At 38.1% G+C, this 24324-nt stretch overlaps 2 protein-coding genes across 6 annotated transcripts; one reads left to right on the top strand and one right to left on the bottom strand.

The window, feature by feature from the left end:
- Positions 1-12307: 12307 nt before the first annotated feature.
- Positions 12308-18836, bottom strand: LOC117622600 (nuclear cap-binding protein subunit 2). The gene is made up of 9 exons (XM_034353335.1): positions 18748-18836; positions 18236-18322; positions 17141-17364; positions 16102-16240; positions 15987-16020; positions 14210-14320; positions 13406-13459; positions 13185-13294; positions 12308-12851 (listed from the first exon to the last, which is right to left on the bottom strand). Exons 2-9 carry the CDS (start codon positions 18251-18253, stop codon positions 12780-12782), a joined length of 762 nt encoding a protein of 253 aa, XP_034209226.1. The 5' UTR covers positions 18254-18322; positions 18748-18836; the 3' UTR covers positions 12308-12779.
- A 36-nt stretch (positions 18837-18872) lies between these two features.
- Positions 18873-23096, top strand: LOC117621341 (protein NUCLEAR FUSION DEFECTIVE 6, chloroplastic/mitochondrial). Of its 5 annotated transcripts, XR_004584909.1 has the most exons (4): positions 18925-19121; positions 19306-19427; positions 20287-20344; positions 20641-20821. XR_004584909.1 is itself a non-coding variant. In XM_034351760.1 (3 exons), exons 1-3 carry the CDS (start codon positions 18967-18969, stop codon positions 22441-22443), a joined length of 285 nt encoding a protein of 94 aa, XP_034207651.1. In that variant the 5' UTR covers positions 18873-18966; the 3' UTR covers positions 22444-23096. The 5 variants fall into 5 exon arrangements, 4 of the variants coding, with proteins under 4 accessions (XP_034207651.1, XP_034207649.1, XP_034207650.1 ...); XM_034351760.1 differs by lacking the exons at positions 20287-20344; positions 20641-20821 and adding an exon at positions 22436-23096 and having other exon boundaries at positions 18873-19121; XM_034351758.1 differs by lacking the exons at positions 20287-20344; positions 20641-20821 and adding an exon at positions 21576-21847 and having other exon boundaries at positions 18920-19121.
- Positions 23097-24324: the final 1228 nt, after the last annotated feature.

The raw sequence follows: 24324 nt of genomic DNA, 5'->3' as shown, positions 1-24324 counted from the left end.
CGGTAGCTACAAATGGGCTGCGCTGCCGTAAGGAGCAAATAGGTGAAAGTACCCCCTGTGTATGAGTTCAAGAATCAGACCCCAAGAATGCTACGAAGGGGTAGTGAGGCCTTAGAAAGCACCCTGGTTATCTTCACCAACAAAAACAATGGCTTCTTACAGATAGATTCTTAGCTTGGCATGAGAAGCTTGTGCCATAGAAGCAAAGCAGTCATGAGTTTAGCATTAAAGAGAGAGAGTGTGTTGTGAGTTCCTATGAGAAACAGGGATTTCAAAGTAGAAGAGAAGGAATTCTATGAGGGTTCATTGAAGAGAGAGATGTGGGGATAACAATGGGTGTGTTGAGTAGTTTTCGGTAGCTTGACGAAAACTCTGTCAAGCTCTGGAACGATTTTACCAGAAGAGAAAATGGGAAGAGATGTTGGAAAGGGGCTCGAAATTGAAGAGGTTTCAGAGATAAGAGATTAAGCTTGCTCTTTGGATGTGTGTTGCTTAGGATAAAGAAGAAGGAGATAGAAGGCGAGGCACTTGGGCTTGATGTTTCTAGCAGTTAGAGAATAAGCTTGCTCGACTGCTCTAGTTGAGTTGAATGGGTAGGAGGCACCTCCTTTTATAGCCCCCGGAAGCTCCTGCTTCCCAAGAAACCCTAATGGGTTCTCTCTAATTTTGCCAAGTCTCCCCTTTCATTTCTCTTCTCTTTCTTCGATCCATCCCATGTTGTGAAATTCTCCTTTGCCCAATACATAGAGACCAGATTTTTGGGAATTCAAGAGTCTTCCCGCAGCCATTCCAGTGGTGATTTCCTATCTTTGGCTATCAGGGCGAGATCTAGTAAAGGAAGGAGATAGGTAACTTTGGCTGGTCTGAAGTCTGCCTTTCTTCCTGCGCGTGCCAATATCCTCTGGTTTTTTGAGCGATCTACCTTGAGGTTTGTTTTGCCCAAGTGCTGGAGCCTCCTAGAAGTTCACATACATGGGCAACTTTGGCATTTGTCGTGGCTTTTGTCTCCAACTTAGCAAGCCCCATGCATTTTGCGTGCTTGGGCCCACTTAAACTTGTAGCGTGGCTAGGTGTAATAATAATGATTTTTCTCTTGGCATTACATGTCGCTTGGCGTGCTTGAATTTTGTCGCTTTGAAGAGGGATATGACGCTTGACGGGATAATTAGCTTGGGCTCATAAACCCAGTGCTTATTTCAACTCTTGGCATGACAAATTGCATATTTATTTGGCATGGCACGTGGATCATGACTCGTGCGAGCGTGAATGACGAACTTTCGCGTGCTCCAAATCGGGTCTTTTCTTAATAAGGCATTCGTTGGGCCAGGAATTTATTCGTGCCCAACCCTGGATTTTTTGGGCCTCAACACTCCACGGATTGATGTTGCAGGATATGGGAAGGATCGGGCATGTACTTCGGTAGCATAGATACTAGAAATACGTCATGAATTCGAGATAGTTCTGGAGGTAAGGCAAGTCTGTAGGCAACAGGTTCGATGTGTTCTATGATCTCATAAGGTTTGATATAATGGGGGCTTAACTTCCCACATTTCCCGAACCTCATCACACCCTTCCAAGGGGATAGCTTTAAGAACACCCAATCCCCAAATGCAAATTCAAGATCTTTGTTCCTGTTTTTTGTATAACTCTTCTATCGGTCTTACGCAATCCTAAGCTTTTCCCTCATTATCTTCACCTTCTCTATTGTTTCTTGAATACTTTCTACTTTCTCCAGTTTTCTCTCACCCACCTCATTCCAACATTTAGGAGTTCTACACTGCCTCCTATACAAAGCTTCATACGGGGCCATTTCAATGCTCAAATGATAGTTCTTTCCGACTGTCCGTTGGTTTGTTGGTGGAAAGCAGTACTAAATAGTAACTTAGTACCCATAGCATCTTGTAAACACTTCCAAAAGCGAGATGTGAACCTAGCATCCCTGTCTGACATAATGGACACGGGTGCTCCATGCAACCTTACTATCTCATCTCCAAAGAGTTTAGCAAGCTTCACAATGAATAAGTTTCTTTAATAGGTAGGAAGTGAGTGGATTTGGTGAGTCGGTCAACTATCACCCAGATTCCGTCATGCCCCCTCGAAGTGCATGGAAGTTTGAAAATGAAATCCATTGTAATATGTTCCCACTTCCATTCAAGGATCGGAAGTGGTTGCATAAGTCTATATGGTCTCTGTCGCTTCACCTTCACCTGTTGGCAAATCAAACACCTGCTCACGTATCTAGCAATGTCACCCTTCATATGCGGCCACAAGTAGTACTCACATAGTGCCAAATACATCTTAGTACTACCTGGATGCATAGAATAGGCTGAACAATGAGCCTCCTCCATGATTTCCCTCTTTAAGTCTTCGTTCTTGGGTACACATAGACGAGTTCCAGTTATCAAGGCTCCGTCTTCTCTCACTGCATAATCCGTGAGTGTACCATTCTCTACTTCCAGTCTTATCATACATAGTGTGGGATCTTCCAATTGAGTGGCAATCACCCGCTCCACCAGAATAGGTCTCACATGCAAACTAGCAAGTAATCCACCCTATTGACTCATTCCCAGTTCAACTCCATCTTTCAGTAATTCCACCAGTAATGAAAGATAGGCCATTCTGAGATGAGCTAGGCTTCCACTAGACGTCCTACTCAAGGCATCTGCCACAACATTAGCTTGGCCAGGATGATACTCAATCATACAATCATAATCCTTAATCAACTCCAGTCAACGCCTTTGTCTCATGTTCAACTTTTTCTGAGTGAAAAAGTACTTGAGGCTTTTGTGATCAGTAAAGATCTAACATGTCTCACTGTAGAAGTAGCCTCGCATCACTATAGATCACAAAATTCTCTGTGTTATCCAGAAGGGCCGAAAGAGGTGCAGTAGTTAACCGCTTCTTCAACTCCTGAAACCTCTTTTTGCACTCCTCACTCCACATAAATTTGACTCCTTTTTCTTGTTAACCGAGTGAGAGGTGCAGCTATCGTAGAGAAACCTTCACAAAACAACGATAGTAGCTTGCTAACCCCAGAAAACTCCATACTTCCATCACACTAGTAGGTTGTACCCAATTCACTACTGCTTCCCCCTTCCGAGGGTCCACATAGATTCCTTCCGCCGAAATCACATGTCCAAGGAAGTCCATTCTATCCAACCAGAACTGACATTTACTGAACTTGGCATAAAGCTTCTTTCTCCTCAAAGTCTTCAATACCAACCTCAAATGCTTCTTATGACCCTCCAAACTCTGTGAGTTTACAAGGATGTCGTCTATGAATACAATCACAAAGCGATCCAAGTAAGGTCGGAACACTTTGTTCATGAAATCCATAAACGCTGATGTAGCATTCGTCAATCCGAAAGGTGTCACCAAGAGTTCGTATCGGCCGTAACGAGTCATGAATGCCTTCTTAGGAATATCTTCTTCTTGGATTCTAAGTTGGTGGTATCCCGATTTGAAATCAATCATGGAAAAGTATTTGGCACCCTTTAACTGATTGAACAAGTTATCTATACGAGGCAAAGGATATTGATTAGGCATTATCACCTTATTCAGCTATCTGTAATCGATACACAGCCTCATAGTATTGTCCTTCTTCTTCGCAAACAACACTAGTGCGCCCCAAGGGGAAACACTAGCTTGGATGAATCCAAGATCAATCAGTTCTTGTAATTGAGTCTTCAACTCCCGTAATTCAGCTGGTGCCATTCTATAAGGTGCTTGATAGATGGGATTCATGCCTGAAAGGAGTTCAATAGTAAGCTCAGTTTCTCTCTGGGGAGGTAAGCTAGGAAGATCATCTAGAAAGACATCCGGGAATTCTCGAACAACAAGAACATCCTCTATATTTAGGATGACCTCACGAGTATCGATGATATGGGCTAAGTATCCCACACATCCCTTCTTGAGTAACCGTCTAGCCGTTATGGCTGAGATTAGGCATGATGGAAGAACTCTACACTCTTTACAGAAAGTGACTTCGGGTTGTCTTGGACTTCGAAGCATAATTTCCTTTCGAAAATAATCCACGGATGCATGATGCTTCTCCAACCAATCCATTCCCAAGATGATATCGAAGTTAACCAAATCCAAGGGAATCAAATCGGCTTCCAACACTACATCACCCACTTGAACAAAACTATCCCTTAACACCATGTCCTCAAAAAAGACATCCCCGAAGGTGAGGAAATACTAAAGCTTCCGGCAATGGGTGTGGGTCTGACACTTGCATAGGGTATGAAGCTACATGCAATGAATGAGTGTGTGGCCCTGGGATCTATCAAAATGCGTGCAAAATACCCAAAAATAGGAATCATACTAATGATGAGAATGATCCGTAGCCGTACTGGCCATTGACTGTTGCCCAGAATGCTGACTCCAAGCTGGCCTAGGCCCAGATCTCCCACTACCAGAACTGGATCCGCGACCTCCAAACCATCCACTGCCTACTGAACTGGAGCTGGATCCGCCCCTCTTTGATGGACCCTGACCCGATCCACCAAAGCCAGATGTGTCCCTACGACGCCTAGCAGGACCCGCACTAAGCTTCTTTAACACTCTGTCGGCTGCTTGACCACTGCCTGAATATCCAGCCATAAACCCTCCTCAAAGCGTCTGCACTTCTCTTCGTCAGTGGGAATCAGTTCAGGAGAAAACCGGGATAATCATTGAACTTGTGCTCATATTCAAGCACGGACATTGACCCTTGTTTCAGATGAAGGAACTTAGATTTCTTCGCATTCCTCTATGAGTACAAATAGAATTGTTTGTAGAAGACACGCTGAAACTTCGCCCAAGTGACGGCAGTAGGATCAACATAACCTCTACGAACAGTCTTCCACTAGTGATATGCATTCCCTTTCAAGAGCAAAGCCTCCAACCGTACGAGGTCTCCATCAAGACGCTGCATGACTTCAAACACTCTCTCAATATTGGTGAGCCAATTCTTGACTTCAGTCGCACTGCCAAAGAATTCATGAGGTCCCAACTCCTTGACCTTTTTTATATCTGTAGCTTCAGTGTTACGCCTCCCTTGCAGAGCCGTAGTCATAGTTCTGGTGAACTGGTCGAGTACATGACGCAAGTCTAGCTCATTCTCTCCGGCTTCCTCACCGACCGGTGGAGGTAGTGGTAGAGGTGGAGATGATGGTGGAGGTGGAATGGGCTCCCCAGGCTCGGGAAAACAGGTTCTCGATCTACCACGTCAAGGAGGCATAGTTCTATATGAAAGAAAACAGAGGAGCCATTGGTTTCAAAAATGCAAAGGAAGCGTGAAATTCGAAGAACAATGAACCTAAGGCTGTTACTAAGCTGACAGGATCAGCCCCGAATTCCTCAAAATTCAGGACAAATCCTGTGGTATTTCCAACATTAATCTGATGTCAATCCCACTTAATAACACTAAACAGCAACATGCATAGGATAATAACATGCACTTTACATAATAGGCCTCCGACCATACAATTAACCCTAACATGGGCGATAACAGAGCATATCTCATGGAATTCAGTTTACAACGAAATGAAGTTTGACATAATTAAGAATATATGAAAGTTTGCCCTACACAAGCTCGGCTCGGAGTTCACGACTTGATACGATGGCTCGATTCAAGACTATCTATTACTTGGGGGGGGGGGGGGGGGGAGAGAGGGCGTAAAATAGAAAATTGTGAGTGGAGAAAAACAAAGTTTTGTTAGATTTGAAAACAACATAATATAACCCCTACCATTTAGAAAACGATGCTGAAAACGACATGCATTCAAAATCGACGTAGTGATGGATATGTATATATAGTTAAGTCAAAACCAAAGTGAAACCCATATTTCGTAATAGTATACCAAAACCATCCCATTCAAAACCTTTCCCAATTTCCCCATACTACTCTCTCGAAATACGTGCCTGTTGGCACGGTGAGTGAAGAAGTATCCTCACTGATAAACAAGAATGAAAGTATAGATACGTGTATATAATATATTTATTATACACATATATATATATATATATTTATTATACACATATATATATATATTTATATATATATATAACCACTACCAAACTTGTACCGGGGAAACAATCCAACCGGGGGATTGTTTGACTAGACCACATGAAAGAATCCTCAATAGACCATGTGGCTAGGGAACAAGCTGTCGAACCGGGGACTGGGCTCACCAGCATGTACAGCAGAATCCTCAATACTCGTAAGCCTGTGACAAGTCCTACAAGCGCAAACTAACCCCACTAAGAGTCTACGAAACGCCCTGTCAAGGGTGCCCGGGTTCCGACATATCCAAGTATCACACAATTCCCAGTATCCAATTCTAGTATTCTAAATCCGGGGAGGTACATAGGGTAGTGCTTATAGCACTTAAAACTGACATAAACCACAACCCAACTCATATTCCATAATCCCTTTCCAACAAACCCATGTTCCACACACATCCAATTATAGATAGAAATTCTCAAAAATAGCACATATCCATTCAAAATATTCATAATCTGCAATGATTCGAATATAATTCCAATACTTTCATAATAGTATTATATTCAGCATTTATAAATAAATAATAACTCAATAATCCAAGAAATCATTATGCATATTTTTCCATCCTTGAAAATAATGATTATAGTTTAAAAACAAAGTCCACGCGTAGATACTCCCATGCTGCTTGACCCAGAGAGGGTCCCGCTTGTTGCGTACACTAGGTTGGAGTACCTATTTAAAGACACGAGGACTAGATTAAAATAAAGCATTTCGAACGAGAATTTTAAAATAAATTCTTAATTTTCCCGGGATTCATGGCGTGTGAATGACGAACAAGGAGTTCCTAAAGTCCAACTACCTGTTTTGAATGGTGGAATAACCTCAGAAGACGCTCGGTCAGCAGGGTCCACGACCTCCGATTTTCGATCTGAAAGTTCCTATGGGTTCAACAAGGTTTATTATACATGTCCTGTAAGTTTGGTCCAAATTGAACTGTCGGATCGCTCGTAAGCGCATGATCGAACGGTTATTGTTTAACCTAATCTCTTACTCATTGAATCGAAGCATTCAAGGCTCCGATTCTCGATCCGTGAATTGCTACACAATCCTAGAGGTGCCTACATCCACATATTTGAAAATGGAGTCGATCCAACAATCCGAAATATCAAACCCGGGATAACGCCTAATTCGCGTAAATCCGATCGACCATCAAACGATAACCAAATCCAAATCGAACATACCGTCATGCCCGGGACGACATTGGGTCGTTTTAGGACCAAATGGGTCCCCCAAACAGGGCCCACACGTCGCCACATGCGCCGGTAAAGCGTGGGTGTCTTGAGAAATTTCGGCGACCGAAAAATTCTCAAGTCACCCAACAATACTTATACTTACGTGATTAGAATAGCGAGTAGAGCAACTTTTCCTCTTGCTCTTGGACCATGGTTAAAAAGTGACCAGAACTTGTCAAAATCACAAATCAAAAATCGGCCAAACCATAAGTTGTAAATCAAGTTTCAAAACTCAAAAATCAATCCTAATCAACCCAACCATCAGCTAGAACACGTTGAAAGGATGAGAAAGCATACCTGGATCGACAAATTTGGTGGAAGGAATCGCCGAAACGAATGACTAAAGTTTTTGGTAAAAACTGGCAGGATTTTTGCTTTTTCTGGCATTTTGGGCTAACGGCTGAGGCGGGGGAGAGGTGGGATGGAGAGAGGAGGTGGAGGTGGTTGTTTTGGTTCCGGCCTTATGTGCGGTAGTGGTCGGAAGCGGCGACGATGGCCCAAAATTTGGTTGGCTGAACTGGCTGTCGCGCGAAGGTTAAATTTTAATGTTTAGTTGTTAAATTATTCTAATGAAAGACAATTTTACCCCGAGAATATTTTAATGGGCTTAAAGTTGACTTTTTGTTCATGAAATATTTTGGGGAATTAAGTGCTACGATTACGTAGACTGCGTCGATATGAGTCTGTAGACATGTAGTAGGCTCAAATCGGGATTATAACAAAGAAGTTATGATCAACAATAGTGCAGTGGCACAACCAGAAATATTGTGAAGTCAGATTTTTTTTTTTAAAAACCCAGATTTTTTTTCTTCTCTCTCTCTCTCTCTCTCTCTCTCTGAGCCTCCCTTCCTTCGCACGCGACTAGCACCTCCAGCAGAAAGGGTTTTGGGCCGCTGCGACCACCATCGAAGCCCAGACAAATCCCAAAATGACCTGCCAGTCTCCCCCGTCCTACCCCATGCCTCCGCCGCCTCCACAGTGAGCTTTGGCTGCCAGAAAATAGAAAAATCCGACCGGTTTTACGTGAAATTTTTTATGCTCGTTCAGCCGATTCTAGCCACCAATTTCTTCAATCCAAGTATGCTTTTTCATCCTCTCAATGTGTTCTAGCTGATGGTCGTTGTTCCGGTCATCTCCGGCCACTCTTTGGCCTTCGTCCAAGAACAAAAGTTGCTTCACTCAATGTCTTGATCATGTAGGTATAGGTCTTGACCAACAGTTTGGAGATTTTCAGATCGCCGGAATTACTTTCGGCGCCCAAGCTTTGCAGGCGCGTGATGCGACCTTTGAGTCCTAAAATGATCCACATGTCATCCAGAGCCCGACAGTATGCTCGGGTTTGAATTTGGTTATTGTTTGACTGTCGATCGAATATCGCATATTAGGTGTTATCCGGGTTTGATATGTTCTAACCGTTGGATCGACTCCATTTTCACTTATGTTGATCTAGGAACACCTAGGATTGTGTAGGAATTCACGGATCGAGAATCGGAGTTCCGGACACTCCGTACCAATTATTTAAATTTACGTAAAACAATAACCGTCTAATCAAATAACTCACGAATCGAGAATCGGAGTTCCGGACACTCCGTCCCAATGATTTAAAGTTACGTAAAACAATAACCGTCTGATCGTGCGATCAGGAGCAATCCGACTGCTCAATCGAGACCAAACTCTCAGGACATGTTGAGTAGACCTTGTCAGACTTATAGGAATGTTCGGATTAGAAATCGAAGGTTGTGGGGGCCGCGGGCCCAAGTGGTCAATTATGCAAATTGGGTCAATCTGATCGTTGGATCATGACGAGACCTTTAGAATGAGCTGAACTTATGGTTATGGAAGATTATTTAATAATCACTTTTACTTACTGAGTATTTTATATTATGTTTAGTTGTGAAGAGTTGGGAATGGTTTGTTAATCGGATTTTGAGGTGAATAATAAATTAATTAAATATCTAAGTATGTGTCTATATTTATATACTCAGCGGTTCGAAAATGATGAATTATGGACGCTAGTTCTCAACAGTATGTGATGCAAATTTAAATGTAGTTGAGAACTGATTTTTGGAAAGTTGATAAAAGATTTGAAAAATGGATTTGTGGAATAAGGGAAATCTTATGATAAGTTTCAAAATATGGTTTTCAAACCCACCCCAGGAGTACCCCCACCCAGTTGCCTTTGGAACAGTTTAGTCATTTATGATAATGCCCCACGAGTATCAAGGACTCCTGAACAGTGTGGTGAGAGGATATGCGTTCTCAGGCTGACTACATGTCCCCCGAGTTCTGTTAGGATGTGCGTTCTAGGGCTGACTACGTGTCCCCTGAGTTTTGCGAGGATATGTTATCTCGGGTTGACTACATGTCCCCCGAGTTCTACGAGGATGTAACAGACATGGTACTTGGAATTGATGGAATATTAGTGGAATTGACGGGTTATGAATGGGGGTACACTTAGGTGGAGAGTATTTGAGTTTGAGATGTTTTAAACTAAAATTGATGATTTTATCTTTGTATTTATTGGTGCAGGTTTTAATACATGTTTTCCGAATTATGAGACAAGGATTGAGAGTTTTCAAATTTTTAAGGATTTTATATAATTCCCAATTATTTTCTTAAGTGATGAATTTGTTTTTACATGTGAAAGAGGGAAACATGTTTTATTTAAATTTTTGATATTGACATTAAGGTTTCACGTGGTCATTAATAATTTTCTTGTTTTCCTACTTATCAGTAATAAGTTAATTATATGTATATATATATATATATATATATATTTATGCACAAGTGGGATGAGTGGAAGATTGTTCTAGCATCAATAGCCCTTGCCTGAGTTTCAGCGGATTGATTTGCAAATTACATTGAAATATAACAGTTGATAAAGATATACAAGTGCAAATATAAAAAGTGAAAGAACTACGTGTGGCTTGATCCCTCGATAAGGGTACGTAAGTAACCTAGAGTTACTAGGTGCAGTGATCAAAATAACTCTATCCCCGAGGGCAAAATTGTAATTTCATAATTAAGTAAATTAATTAATTTTAAATGGACAATAAAAATAGGGTCGGGGTGTCGCAATATAGTTTGCCGATTTTATAACTTGGCCTGTAGTTTTAATTTTGTGAATTTTATCCTTGTAGTTTCAATTCGGAGTAATTCAAGTACACGTTTCAAATTCTATCAAATTCCTCCAATTATGTTAAGTTTTGACCACATGCTGCCATTTAATAGTAAAACAAAGTTGGAGTTCTTCTTTTTCACTTTAAGAGTGATTTAGGGATTTAGAGTTTCGAAAAAATTTGCATCTCTAGATTAAAATTTGGGTGAATTTGGAAGAATTTGGCTCAAGCGCACGAAATTATCCCTCTATGTGAGGTCGTGGTAAAAACTAAAAGGAATATGGAAGAATTTTAACAGAAATTGAAATATGTCCTTGAATTGCTTCAAATTGAAAACTACAAGGATAAAATTGATAAAATTGAAAACTACGAGGATAAAATTAAACCTATGGGGAGGGAAGTGGTAAATCTGGCAAACTATAGGGACCCAAATTGATTTTTGCCTTTCTTTTATTTTTTAGTTACATGTCTATGTTTTCCAAAAAAAAAAAATTATCACAAGTGGCCCCTAAACTTTTTTTTTAAAAAAAAAGTACAAACGATCGTCTAGACTACAGGGGATGGGGATTTCTCTCACACACACACAACTATGATGTCGTGGGAATTTGAACCAGAGATCTCTGGTCTACAAGTCAAGACCCTTTTCCATTGAGCTAGACCTTGTTGGCCCCTAAACCTTTTTTTTTTTAATCGTCTTTCTAGTCCAATTCTTGAATCAATCAATGTGGTACTTAATCTTTTGATCTGCATATCAATTGGTCCTTATTATTGCATCCGTCAAAACTTTCGTTAAAATTGGTCACATAACCAACTTTAAAGGAGTATTTTCATCAAAATATAGCTCATCCACCAATGAGATAAAATAAAATTCATTTTCTTTTGCTCAATGAGGCTATCTACTAGGGTTGAGCATAATACGTAATCTTTTAGGTGGATTGGTTTTATTTTGACAAAAAAAACTCTTTAAAGTTGGTCATGTAATGAAGGTTTTGATGGACTAGACGAGAGGGACCAAATTGTTTGTGTACTTAAAACGAGGACTTTTGAAAAGTTGAGAGACAGCTCGTGATAAAACCCTATTACTTATGCGCTTATCCACAAATAAATGTTCTCGGCAAGAAAAATTCTACAAATAAATGTCTAGGGCAAGTATGTAATAAAATTTAGTTAAGTTCTTTAACTATGTTGTGATTGGGAAAAAAAAAAAAAAAAGGAGGTTATTTCCGTGTGTAGTAGGAACATTTGGTAGCACCTCCCAAGTAAACTTTGAACGTACAAGTAAATGAATAAGAACGCGTTTGAGAGTGATTTTGAGAGGACCAGAATCACTTATGGGGAGAAGCACCTCCCATGTATTTCTCCATATAATCATTTAAATTTATTTTAGGGTGCTTCTCTATAAAATTACTTAAAACCACTTGAAATGATTATATGAATAAGTGATTCTCCATAAAAGTGATTATTGATCTATCAAAATCACTCCCAAACGAGCCATAAATAATATAATAGAAAGAATAGACGACCAATTCCCCAAATTTCTTTTGCCCTCACTCTTGCTCACTCCTTGTGTACCATTATTCAGCATATGTGCTATTTTTTTAATCTGCAGAACGTTTGAGAGACGCTACAGCTAGAATTTGGTTTACAATATTTTAGGGAAATAACCAACCACTTTCTTGCTCTCTGCAGGCAAACCCTTAACACCTTAGGTTTATCAAGCCCTCTTGAACTTAGATCAATTCTCCTTCTGTGCACCCATCCATGCCTATCTCTCTAGCAGTGGTTAACCAAGTCTTAAAAATCATCAAATCTAGTCCTTTCTTATAAACAGATCGGGTCAGATAAATTCATGTGCACCCTTACGTTCTGTTCATTAGTTCACAAGGAATTAACCTTTCATGCACAGTATATAGGTCGATAAGCCGATGAGGGAAGCAAGAGTATCTTCAGGGAGTAGCTCAAGAAATATGAAAATGAACAAATCACATGGCCAGGAATTCGAGACTAAATATCGATTCGGATATAAGTGTAAGACTTGCTAAAGACGTGCTCAAGTTGAATGCATTTACTCAATGACCTTATCTGAGCCTAATCGAATGCATGCAAATAGGAGAAAGGAATAATGCACTAATTCTTTTCCCATACAATGAACAATATGATGTTAAAATACTTCATTTTGAACATATGTAGCTGATCAATCTCCTGTGCAGGACTAGGTGCGGAAACTAAGCCTTCAAGAAATAAAATGAGAGTAAAGAAAATGACGTCTTCAAGTTGTCCAGGGCACAATTCAGTCCACATTCAAATTTGGACACCATTGCTTTCTATCCGATTGCAGAAATGCCCTGAAGTATCAGTCGATGCCCAGCAGTGAGAATGTGATCAAGATTGTCGCTTTTGCTCATCTTCTTCATCATCAGAGTCGCCACTCTCACGAAACCGTGGATTTTTCTCCTGTTAGAGAAAATAGATTGTGCAACATAAGGGAATGAATAGAAAATGAAAGATGAAAATAAAATTAAAATAAGAAAAGCTCATGTCATTTTTTCTTCTCTTAAACAAAAGGTAAGTTTGTCCTGTCCTATGTTCTTGTAGGACATCTAACCAGTAAATAGTACAATTGCCATCTTGTTGTCATTGCAATCAAAAAGGAGGAAAGAGGAACATCATTGAACCTTTAACCTGACACTCTTTCAGCCACAGAGATGACATGGCATACTAACAGGTTGGCAATTCAAACTTTTAAAAATATGCAAGAAGAATTGGGACGAGAATTGTTAGAATTACTGGTCTAGATTCGTGATCAGAGTTCTTTCGGGATTCGTAATCCGAGTTTCTCTTTGAGCTCTCATATGAGTGGCGGTCATCATCTCGATGTCGTTTCCGATGATAGTCACCTTTGCCAAATAAGTTTCAAATTAAATCAGTTGTAAAAAAAGAAAAATGTAAACAACAAACTGGGCTGAAACAGCTACACCAATCAAAGAAATGTTTTTAACGATAGATACCTCTACCAGGCCGATGAGTACCCCCATGATTATGGCCTCCACCATGTCTACCATCTGAATGATTAAAAAGTCAACAACAACCAAAAATAAAAAATTAATTAAAAAAATTAATCAGAGAGGAACTGTCATGTATATTAGACTAAACTCTAGTTCACCATGGCAAACAGTTAATTGCAGCATCTCTACAGGCTCATTAATAAAAGCCCTGTTGTCCGTATAGAAAGTTGCACTCATTCCCAATTCTGCATATGAAGCCAATGTGTACGTTTTCCAGCACTAAATTGTACTTCAAATTAATATTCAACAATAGGAAAATTTAAATACACATAGATGGACAGAAGGAAAGTTTCTTCGAACAATAATTTTGCCGCCTATTAAAATTTGTCAGATAAGAATCACTAAAATGCAAGAAAGATGAGATATAATTGACTGACATTTCAATCACGTGTACACTAGTGGGAAGACAATAATTGAGGTGACTTTTTAATAACTAAAGTGCCCATGCCCAGATTATTCTAATCAATAGCTGTTGTAAAGACAACCTGGGGGCCTTGCCTATTCCTATAAACTCACAACACAATGCAAAGTTGGTTGATCTAAAATTGTTCCTATGTGATTTCAGCTTATAAAGCTATGGAATTTCCCCTCATATCCTACTTCCACTATCCATCTAGATGCTTTGCGAAGGATGCAGTTGTGAAAACCAACCTAGAAAACCCTAATGCAATGACATATGCAGAGACAAATAATCCAGAAAATAAGCCAAATCTCTTGAACTACACAAACTGTTTCTGAGTAACTTACAGTGAGGTGGCATGACTGGAGGGAAAGTGCCCAAAGATCCAGTACCATAATCTACTAGCGTTCTCTGAGCTTCTAACTCTCGTTGAACTAATTTACCATATCCACCTCTGCGTATAACATGTTAAGGAAACTAAAGAGCAAAGCTTTTTAATCTCATATTCAACAATGTAGATTAAAAATCCATCAACCATTCTGTTTTTTGACAGCAATGTTATTTCTTTAAATCGAAAACATTTCACATTCAAGAGAAATACCACAAGAACCAGATCGACTTTAAATTTTATTGCAAAAGCAAATTCTAGGAATAAATTCTCATAAGAAAGAGGTGATATAATCAGACTAAAAGACAGATCAAAGTTGAAGCTGGAAATAGCTAATCATTTATATCCTCTTTCTGCAACTCTAACGAAATGGGATCAATAGATTCAACTCCTACTTGGGTGGTAAAGAAAACAATATGCAGAAAATCTTTTTAAAAAATAAAATAAGAGAACATGTGCTAGAGAAAACATTAAGAAAAGCATAAAGCAGAGGTATAAACTTGATATCCATCAACAAAAGTAAAAGTGACCAAAAGGTAAATAAGAATATAGAATGCTGAGCAAGAACTGGAGATGGTTTCGATCAAGTTGAAAAGACGCCGATTTGGCAAAGTTAAGAGAGGACATAGGTGTCTAGATTTGATGGTAGCACAGTAGTGCCATTAAGTACATCTGTCCCATTCATAATCTAAAACTGGCCTCTTGACACACGCGAGAGCGTGTGCCATGTCTCACTCTCGCGTGTGCCATGGGCTTTTTCTATTGGATGTGCATCAATTTTTTAATCGATCATTAAATTACTATCAAGGTAATACATTTATAAATGCAACAGTAACTCCACTAATGTGCAGAACAAAAGCACAAACAATATTACCATGCAGATCTTGGAAGAGGTTTCTGTTTGGAGAATACTCAACATAACCCTGGAAAAAGGTTCATCCTCATCCCAGTAACCAATAAGACAAATTTCTTATGAGTCATGCGTGCCATTCATGATAGAAAAGAAGTGGCTCATATAAGAGGGGAGAGGAGAATACAGGGCCCTATCATCCTTCATATCTTAGAAGAGGAGAGAATGTTTAATTTTGTAACAGAAGAGGGTGGAGGAAAAAAATTATGGAGAGATAAAAAGGTGAAGTTGTAAATATAAAGCTTCAGTTTGAGAAAAAATTAGAAATTGAGCTAGTGGGGTGTTAACTGTTAACCAAAACTAAAGTTGATGTGTTTTTTTTTTTCCCCTTTAATTGTGTTTAATTATTTATTTTACCAATTTTCCCTGAATAATATTAAATTGTTTTCTATAGAGTTTTAGTTATCAAAGGGTACTTGATGGGATTTTAAATGTTTTGCCTTTTGGCTTCTCCCTTTATATATATAGGTGAAGTAGGTAGAGCTTCACAGGAAAGACAACCGACAAGAATTTATCTATCCACTTTTTAGGCTCTTAAGTAGAACATACAACCTTACACAGTTCCGAAGCACATACAATCTGCTCTACCTACCACTCCTTATAATTCCCAATTTTGTGAAACAGAAACCCTGGTATCAAATGAACTTAAATATAAATTGAATGCAAAGACAAGCAAATATATAATTTTAAAACGGATTCTCTATCTAGAATTTCCAGAAAAAGTAAAAAGAAAGAAGCTAGGACTCCCTTTTAACCTCAGGGGAATACCATAATTTATTGACCATGCTGAAGAAAGCTTTTCCATATATTGAAATCAAAAGGATATCAGGATCATAATCAGTACGATATTCATCGCGCACCTGTAAAACAGAAAAAGATATTAAATCAAAACAATCAGAATGGTACATTTTGGCCAATTACAGGAAGGCATAGTAATGCACCTGTCCACCACTTCGGCCTCGACCCCATTGCCTTCCTTCTTGGAATCCCCAATCAAAATCCACACGAATAGGACGATCATCAAGAATAGTCCCGCTAATATATTTTACAGCATCCTCAGTGTCCTCTCGAGAGTAGTATCTGTTAACAAATGCATGTAAATTAAGAATCTAATTCTCAAAAGAAAAATATGTAACTTTTACTATTCTCAAGATACAAGACCAATTTACAAGCTATGCATATATTGAAAAAGAACACTAAGAAATGATAAACAACTGAAGCATAAAAGAATCAATTTTAAGTATAAAACATGAAGAACTTCCCCTGATAAATCAAAAGATCAAACAATTTGGTGCAGGTACAATGCGCACTGCTACAACATACAGTCATTGTGACTTGCCAGCCATAGTTTAAGCAACAGCATGAATGGAAAGTGGTGCACTCCCTCTCTTTACTTGAACAATCAGATCCAAAAGAAGTACTCATGTCCCACACATTTAAATAAGATTGACTTGTCTGAAAACTTCAAGACAGAAAGAGAAGGGATATATGCCTTTCATTTATCTCAAAACATGAAACTCAAGAAAATATGCAAATGTTCTCCATCAAAATGAAACAAGCCATATCATATTCAAAGCATCTCAAGAGTCAGAATGCATATACAGTCCATCAGCAGAGAAGACTCAGTGGCAAAAACAATCAGCAATGAAGACAGTTACATGTATGTATGCGTACAATTTTGATTTTCTATTGACCAATGAGCATGATCTTCATGCTGACCAACTGTCAGATAAAACCCGTGCCCAATATTCAGATCCTGATAAAGTATTTTCTTATCAGGATGAATGTCAGAAATTCGAATTTGATCCAATGGTTGGGGAGCATGAATATTTGTGCTCAGCAGTAGATAGGAGATTGCAACAATATAAATATTACTTCAACATAGGGTGATATGTGAGGTAAATGAAGCCAATCAATTTGACTCTACCCACTAAACTGTTTCCCTTCAAAGAAGTTAATAATATGAAGAATGAAGCTTACAGGACAAAACAAAAACCACAAGGCGTTTTGGTATTTTTATCCAAGCCCATAATTATCTTCTTAATCTCTCCAGCACGAGAAAAAAGCTCATAAACTTGCTCTTCTGTTGTGTAGAATGACATATTCCCAATATAAACAGTCGTTGATGCCAGGAGTGCTTGTTCAAAGTCCTCCTGTGATCCAAGAAATCTTCTATCCCGATATTGTGAAAGCTTCGATTGATCCTAATGAAAAAAGAAAATGATGAAAGATGAGGTAAGTGCAGAGAGGAATAACACAGTTATAAAATGCATGTTGGATCACAAAGGATAAGCTGTATTTTCATCAGTATTTCAAAGTGAGACTTGAAGTACCATACAATAATCTGGCAAACTTAACAAATGCATAGATGTGCAATATGGCCACTGGAGTTCCCTTTTTTTTCTATAATAGAAACGGTTATGAAAATAGAGTAAAATGAATCTAAGAAATCATAATGAAAAAAACCCACTCAGTTCTAAAAAACAAGGCACATGTACAGGGTACTTGAACAAGAAATAAACAAATCTTGTTAAGTAATTACTATGAACAAATCTTTTTAAACATTTTCCAGAACTTCTCTAGCATTCACACATTTGATTGATTTGAACCAAATCAAAAACCACAGCTTTTATACGACAACATCTTTTTAAGAAAAGAAAAAGGCAGCTGCATGACCATGTATCATAAAAAGGAAACACCAATATATTTGGCTCGACAACAAAGAAAAGAGAAGATAGAACTTAAACATTCCCTTTTGCGCTGTCTAGTTCTCAAATAGAAGAAAATAAACGGGGTGGGGGCTTAACTTCTAATTTCCATCTCTCACCCACCATGAGTTTCTTTTCTTTTCTCCTCTTCTCGTAATGTTATCTCCAGCCCTCATATTACCAAAATGGAATATTATACACCTTCCTCCTCTTCATTTATATTTATTGAAAGTTTACATTGCAAACTGAAAAGAAAAACCTAGGGCACTGACTCAGATTTTTCACTCCATCAGACAGAAACTTGACACTAGTACTAAATTAAAGTCCAAGTTGAGAAGAAGATCAATAAAATCCAAGACTACTTTACCTTGAATAAAGAAGCCATCACCGTCTGCAACTGAAGGCAAATCAATAAAGTAAAAGTTGGAGAATAATTTCCTGAGTTTTATCAAATCTGCACCAGAAACGGAAACCCACAACATCAATAGAATGGAGAAAGCCAACAAAATAGGATATTGAATGAGAAGTACAAAACATTCTAGCACCCAAATATATATATCATATATAACATTCTGTAAAACAATTGCATGAATGGTGTTATTTCAAGCTTGTTCCTTGAAACCCAATTGTTAGAAATACTTCATTGAAGCAATTTAAACCATTTTATGTCACAGTAATCAAGTAAAATTGCAGTGCATGAGAATATGGATTTGCACATAAAATTAGCTACAATGCCACACACCAAATTACCTAGCTGCCTAAAAAATTGCCTTCAACCCCAAAACACTAAACCAGAAGACACCAGATTTAATAACAACCATAGCTTTACAGAAGCGAGAGAGAGAGAGAGAGAGAGAGAGAGAGAGAGAGAGAGAGTACCAGGGAGGCAGCTTTGGCCCCGGTGGAAGCGAGAATGGGGTTTTTGTTTTTCTTTCGAAGCGTATTTTTCAACTTTCAGCTTCCGGTTCGAACCGGGTCACATAATCGGATCCTATACCCGCTTCGTTTTTTTGTTTTTGTTTTTTTTTCTGCTTTTCCTCCAAAACCCTAAAGCCAAAGCTATTTCCTTTCAAAAACTTAAACCCTGTAAGCTGAGAAATGAGAATGGCCACCTCAGCAGCCGCAAGATCCATTTTCCGCTCCTGCGCCTCCCGCAGCTGCGGCTCGGCGGCGCGGCTCGCCTCCGAAGCCAAAGCCGCTCGCTTCCCTTTTCGTATGGCAGGCAAGCGACCTTCCTCTTCTCCCGCGCTTAGGTAAGTATGCGTATATATGTTTATGTGTGTGTATATATATATATATATATGCCCCTTAATTTTCCCTCATTTTCTTTGCAACCAAACAGAATGTTCAAGTTACACGGTTGCCAAATTTGCCGTTCAAATGACGTTGTAATACTTTGATTGTAAAAAATTTGGAATTTGTTTGTGTTTGTTGAAGGTCTCCCGTTGAATTGAGCTTCTGTGTGGAGTCAATGCTGCCCTACCACACAGCAACAGCATCGGCTTTGATGACTTCGATGCTCTCCATCACTCGCCGCAGTTATGGTTGGCTTCCAGAAGGTACTCTCTCAGCAATCTGTTTGTATTTGCTCGTACTCTCAAGTGGCTCTTTGTATTTAGTGAATTTGTTTGCTTTTGTGATGGAATGAGTGGCTGTTGGCTTTATGAACGTTTGCTTGTGTCCTATTTATGTTCTTTGCTAGTGACTGGTTTTGTGCTTGTTTGAGTTCTAATTTCAGTGTCAAAGAACTGTTTCGAGCAATAGGTTTCAGTGTCAAAGTACTGTTTCGTGCATTAAGAATGGAATAGACTAAGATTTATCTTTCTGTTTGTTCCGTTAAAGTAATGGAATAGCAGTGAGCATTCCGTTCCAATGTTTGTGTTTCTAAAGAAACGATTGGTCTGAAACCAAATTTGAATGCTTCCCAATAAGCGCTTATACATGTAAAAGTTAGTGTGGATATTAATAGTACTCATTGCATATTTTTAAGATCAATGGAAATATCTCACTTTTGTTTTTTGTTTTCTTTCTGTGGGAAAAGTGATTTGTTTGTACATAAGCACATGCATATGTATACGTATATGTACATGTGTGTATGTATGTGTATATATATATATATATATTTTATATTCAAATGTCCTTTTTTGAACCCTTGTGATGTCTTTCTTTTTTGCCACTTTTTATTTGCTTAGTAAAATTAACAAAAGAACGAATGACTCAACCAAATGGGACTATTTCCTCTATCCTTATGCAATGTCTACGTCCACACTGATTTTTCTTTTGCTCCTTACTCCTCCTCCTGCTAGGATTGGTGAGATTTGCATATTTCTCATAACAAGCAGCCTTGTTTCATATGTTCAACAAGAAGTAGTTTTGTTTGTTGGCTGCCTAACCGATGGGTTTTTATTCTTGAATTAGGTATCTAGCGAACATTTGTAGGGTCCCTTGATGTCGTTTTCTTCCTTCTAATTTTCTGGTAAGGTAGTGGCTATTTATGTTGGGTTCAGATATTGGATACTTCAATTTTGAAATGTCATCACAGAGCCATATCATGTGTCTGTTTTGATACAAGATGTGGGAAAAATAAGTTTTTATGGTCATTAACTTACGCAAATGAATTTGTTAGGTACTAATAGCTGAATTTGGTGGTTTTGGTTTATGCGCTATCTCTCTGCTTCTTTTAGTTCACTTTGTGTCATAAAAATTAAGTCAATGTCCCTTCTCGTACTCCTTATTTGAAAGATGCAAAAATACCTCTGTTTGTTGTTGTAGGCCAAGACAGATGAAGATCAAGAAGCGATGTTGGAGTAACTTTGATTTTAAATTTCAAGCTTTTAAATATCTAAGGGGGCTATGTTCCTAAAAGATTGGAGAACATTTCTGTTCATTAAATTTGTAAACTTTGTTTTTATAAAAACGTTTATAAGAGTCCATTAGATGTGTTGAATTCTTTGATATTATCTCATGGCAATTTCTAGGAATAGGAGGTGGAACATTTTTTATGATGGCTATTTCAGTGGTATTTAGAAATAGTCTTTGTATGTTTTGAATGTTTGGAGGTTTTTATTAAATATGATTGAATCAAAAATAGTTGAAGAAAAATTGAAGAGAGTATAAACTGTATCTTGTTTGTTGTTAAAACAATTTATAATAAAATAGGTCCCCAAGTACAGATGTCTTCTATGCTGTTCTCATTACTTTTCCTTTGTCAGCTGTCCTCGTCTCTCTTAACTAAAATCCCAAATTCAAGGTAGACACCTATAGTAGTTTATGAATATTTTACATGTTTAGTGGAATTTAGAAATGTTTAAACCACGATGATCATAAAGTTAGTGACTGATCATTTTTATTTGATCAGCTTGCAATGATGATGTGTGATGATTGTTCCAAGGAGTCAAGGAAGTTTTATGTACTTAGTTCTTCAGTCTAAGGCAGTGACTGCTGGTAATATAAGAGTTTTGAATGAGCTGCAGAAGAGATAAGTTGCATCTCCTGAGCTTTTAAACATAGATCAACTGGTAGACTTGGTTACTTTTGTCCAAGGAATAAAGACAATTTCCTTTTTCCTTTTCTGGTTCTCTCTTTTGTGATGCTCATTGTGTAGCTCATAGACTTAAAAGTGGTAATCTGCATTGCTGAATATTTTATTTTTTCCTTTTCCTTGATGTCAATGACCGGAGAGTCATACTTATATTGTTTTCAATCAGCTTGCAACAACGATGCATGATCAATTTCCAGTGAGTTCAGTAGAAGTTTTGTTCAAGATTCTAGCACTTGAAGAGAATGATGACTTGGAAGCCTTAACCGCATGCTTACAGGACAAATCTGTTCTGAAATAAACCTTTTCAGTGTTTTATTTTCTTCAGTTTGATTACCTTGAGAACTTTAAATGTAAAAATTCTATGACTACATAGTCAAAGATGAATATCATCTACTCTGCATGTTACTGTTCTGTTTTCCTATTTGAATCCTTCATAGCTATTTTGTCTCTCTTTTTAGCTTCATTTTTTTTCTTCTCTTTTTTGAAGAAAAAACATTGCATTTGTGGCAGCAAGGCATTATACCTTCTATATGAAGTAAGAAAAGTAGCTTCTGCCTGGTAAAGCATTATGCTCTTCCAGTGCAGTTAGTCGAAGAGCTATTGCTTGGCAATCCTCTCCTAGGTCTCTTTTACCAAGCTTGCAGGCAATTAGAGAAGAATCCACTTTTGTGTTTGGGTATATGCTCGATTCATAAAAAAATTGTGTGCTTCATTTCTTAGTATTAGCTTGTGGTTATGTTGGACGAATGCTAGTGAGCTTTGTATCGTGTTTTACTCAGACCAAACTTGGACTTCGTAATACTTGATCAAGTACAGTCAAGTTTGAGTTTGCAAGCATCTTGGTTCATACATGATTCATGCTTTGTGGCAAAATCATATATGCTACATAGAAAGTGTCTAAGGTTGATAGGGGCTATGTGATTTCACTTTCCAAATTTGCCTCTTCTTTTATAGTTTTTCCACAGCCCTCCAAAATTTCCCGAGTAGCTGACATGTTTATTCTCTTCCTTTTCAATCTGTGCGCAGATTCTTGAGGAATGCAGATCCATCCCCTCAAGACGTTGACCTCCAAAGCGCCATAAACAGTGTTTCCGGCCCTGAGCTTACATTTCATTTGGTCACCTTTTGTAATAGATCATCGAACAGCCAATCCTCATCACACATCATATTGTTTTTCCCTCCTAAGTAGTTCCTCTGGAATTTGTGGTTAGTGAGAGTAGTCAATGAGATAATACTCATCTGAGTTTATTACTACCCTCGTGGCCTGCACTATTTGCACACTGGGCAAAAGTTTGAACTGACCACATGATGTGCCAAACTAATGTGTGTTCTTTTTCTTTTTTTTTTGGTCTGAGAGATTGTTGTATTAAAACATCCCAGAACGGGAAGCAAATACAACACAGCTGGCAGAACCAGCAAGAACACTAATGTGTGTTCTTTTGGCCGGATGTGATTTGATTATTTTCTTTTGAAAAATGGAACTTTAAAATACCAATCTTCAACATTAGGCCTTCCCTTCTTACCCTCTTCCTCTCACTTCTGGCCGCCGTTTTTTTTTTCTCATCTCCCCCATGATCGGTTTTCCATTGCCCTAGCACCCTTCAATTTATTTAATTTTGAGGTGCCAACGCATACATTCTTGGATGAGAACAAGTTATTGAATGGTTGAAATCTTTGGTGTTGTCAACTGGTTTTTTTCCCCCCCTAAATTAATCGAATAAAGTCGAAGATTTGTTAGACATTTCCCCTTTGGGTTTACAAATTCAATGTAGCTACTTGTTATTCCAAGCACTGTAAACCCATGAATTTTTTAGCGAAAGTGTAGTTTTAGTCAGGATTTATTTATAAAAAAATATTTTAAAAAACAAGCACGTTGTACAATAGCGAGCGGCGGATCCATGAATTTTCATTTCAGGGGATCAATGTGTAGAAGGTTAAAAAAAAAAATCTATATAAAATAGACTCATCGAAATAAAACGATAATATTCTAATTCATAGTTAATAGATAAAACCATACGAAATACTCATGTTCATTATCAAAGAGAATTACATCAATTTCAAAAAATAGATACTGCAATAAACTAGAAATATCTCTAAGAATGTGATAATAAACCAAAAAATTAGCGTAATCCTCTTCGCCTCCCAAGGCGTCTCGTCCTATTCGACATAAGAGTTGGCATATATTAGCACAATCCTACTCATTTTAGGGCATTTATGTCATTTTCTAGGTCCATCGTTGTTTTGATTTTGGGCTTTATCTGCATTTCTTTTGGACTCTAGCTCTCAAACTTTAGACCCTTATGAATATTGTCTTAGGGGGAGCTTATTCAAGCAAAAAATTCTTCAATACGTAAGAGTCAAGTTATTCTTTTAAAACTCTTTGTGGATTGAACATCTAAGGTTTTTTACCTAGATCGACCTTAAGTTCCTTCATGCATTTATATCATACATAAAAAATTATTTTATGTAAAAATATTGGCTAAGTATGAAAAATGGTTTTTTGGAATAATCATTTTCTCAAGATAATTTTTGGCAGGTTTTATTCCATACACATCAAATAAGAAAACTTCATTTTATGGGATTTTAGTATGAAGTATATATTGACTTAATGAACCATCATTTTTAGCCTAAATTGTATTTTGCACTCAAACAGATTTTTCATATTTTCATTTGGTGGGAATTTGATTTTTTAGTATTTTTATTGGAATCCAAATATGGGGTACTTCCTTATTTACATTGTAAACTTAAGTAAATTGAGTAATATAAAAATAAATGAAAGTAAAAGGACAAAGACATTTACTTAAATGCTAAAAATGGAATAAAATGCTGAAAATGGAATAAGGTAGCTACGCAACATAGCGAGCAGCACACCGCAACGTAACACACTGACTTCGTTTAGGTTTTTCGTCGAACGC

This window comes from Prunus dulcis, chromosome 3 (genome assembly GCF_902201215.1).
Source record: "Prunus dulcis chromosome 3, ALMONDv2, whole genome shotgun sequence".
Classification (NCBI taxonomy): domain Eukaryota; kingdom Viridiplantae; phylum Streptophyta; class Magnoliopsida; order Rosales; family Rosaceae; genus Prunus; species Prunus dulcis.
This window is presented reverse-complemented; position numbering and strand designations above follow the sequence as displayed.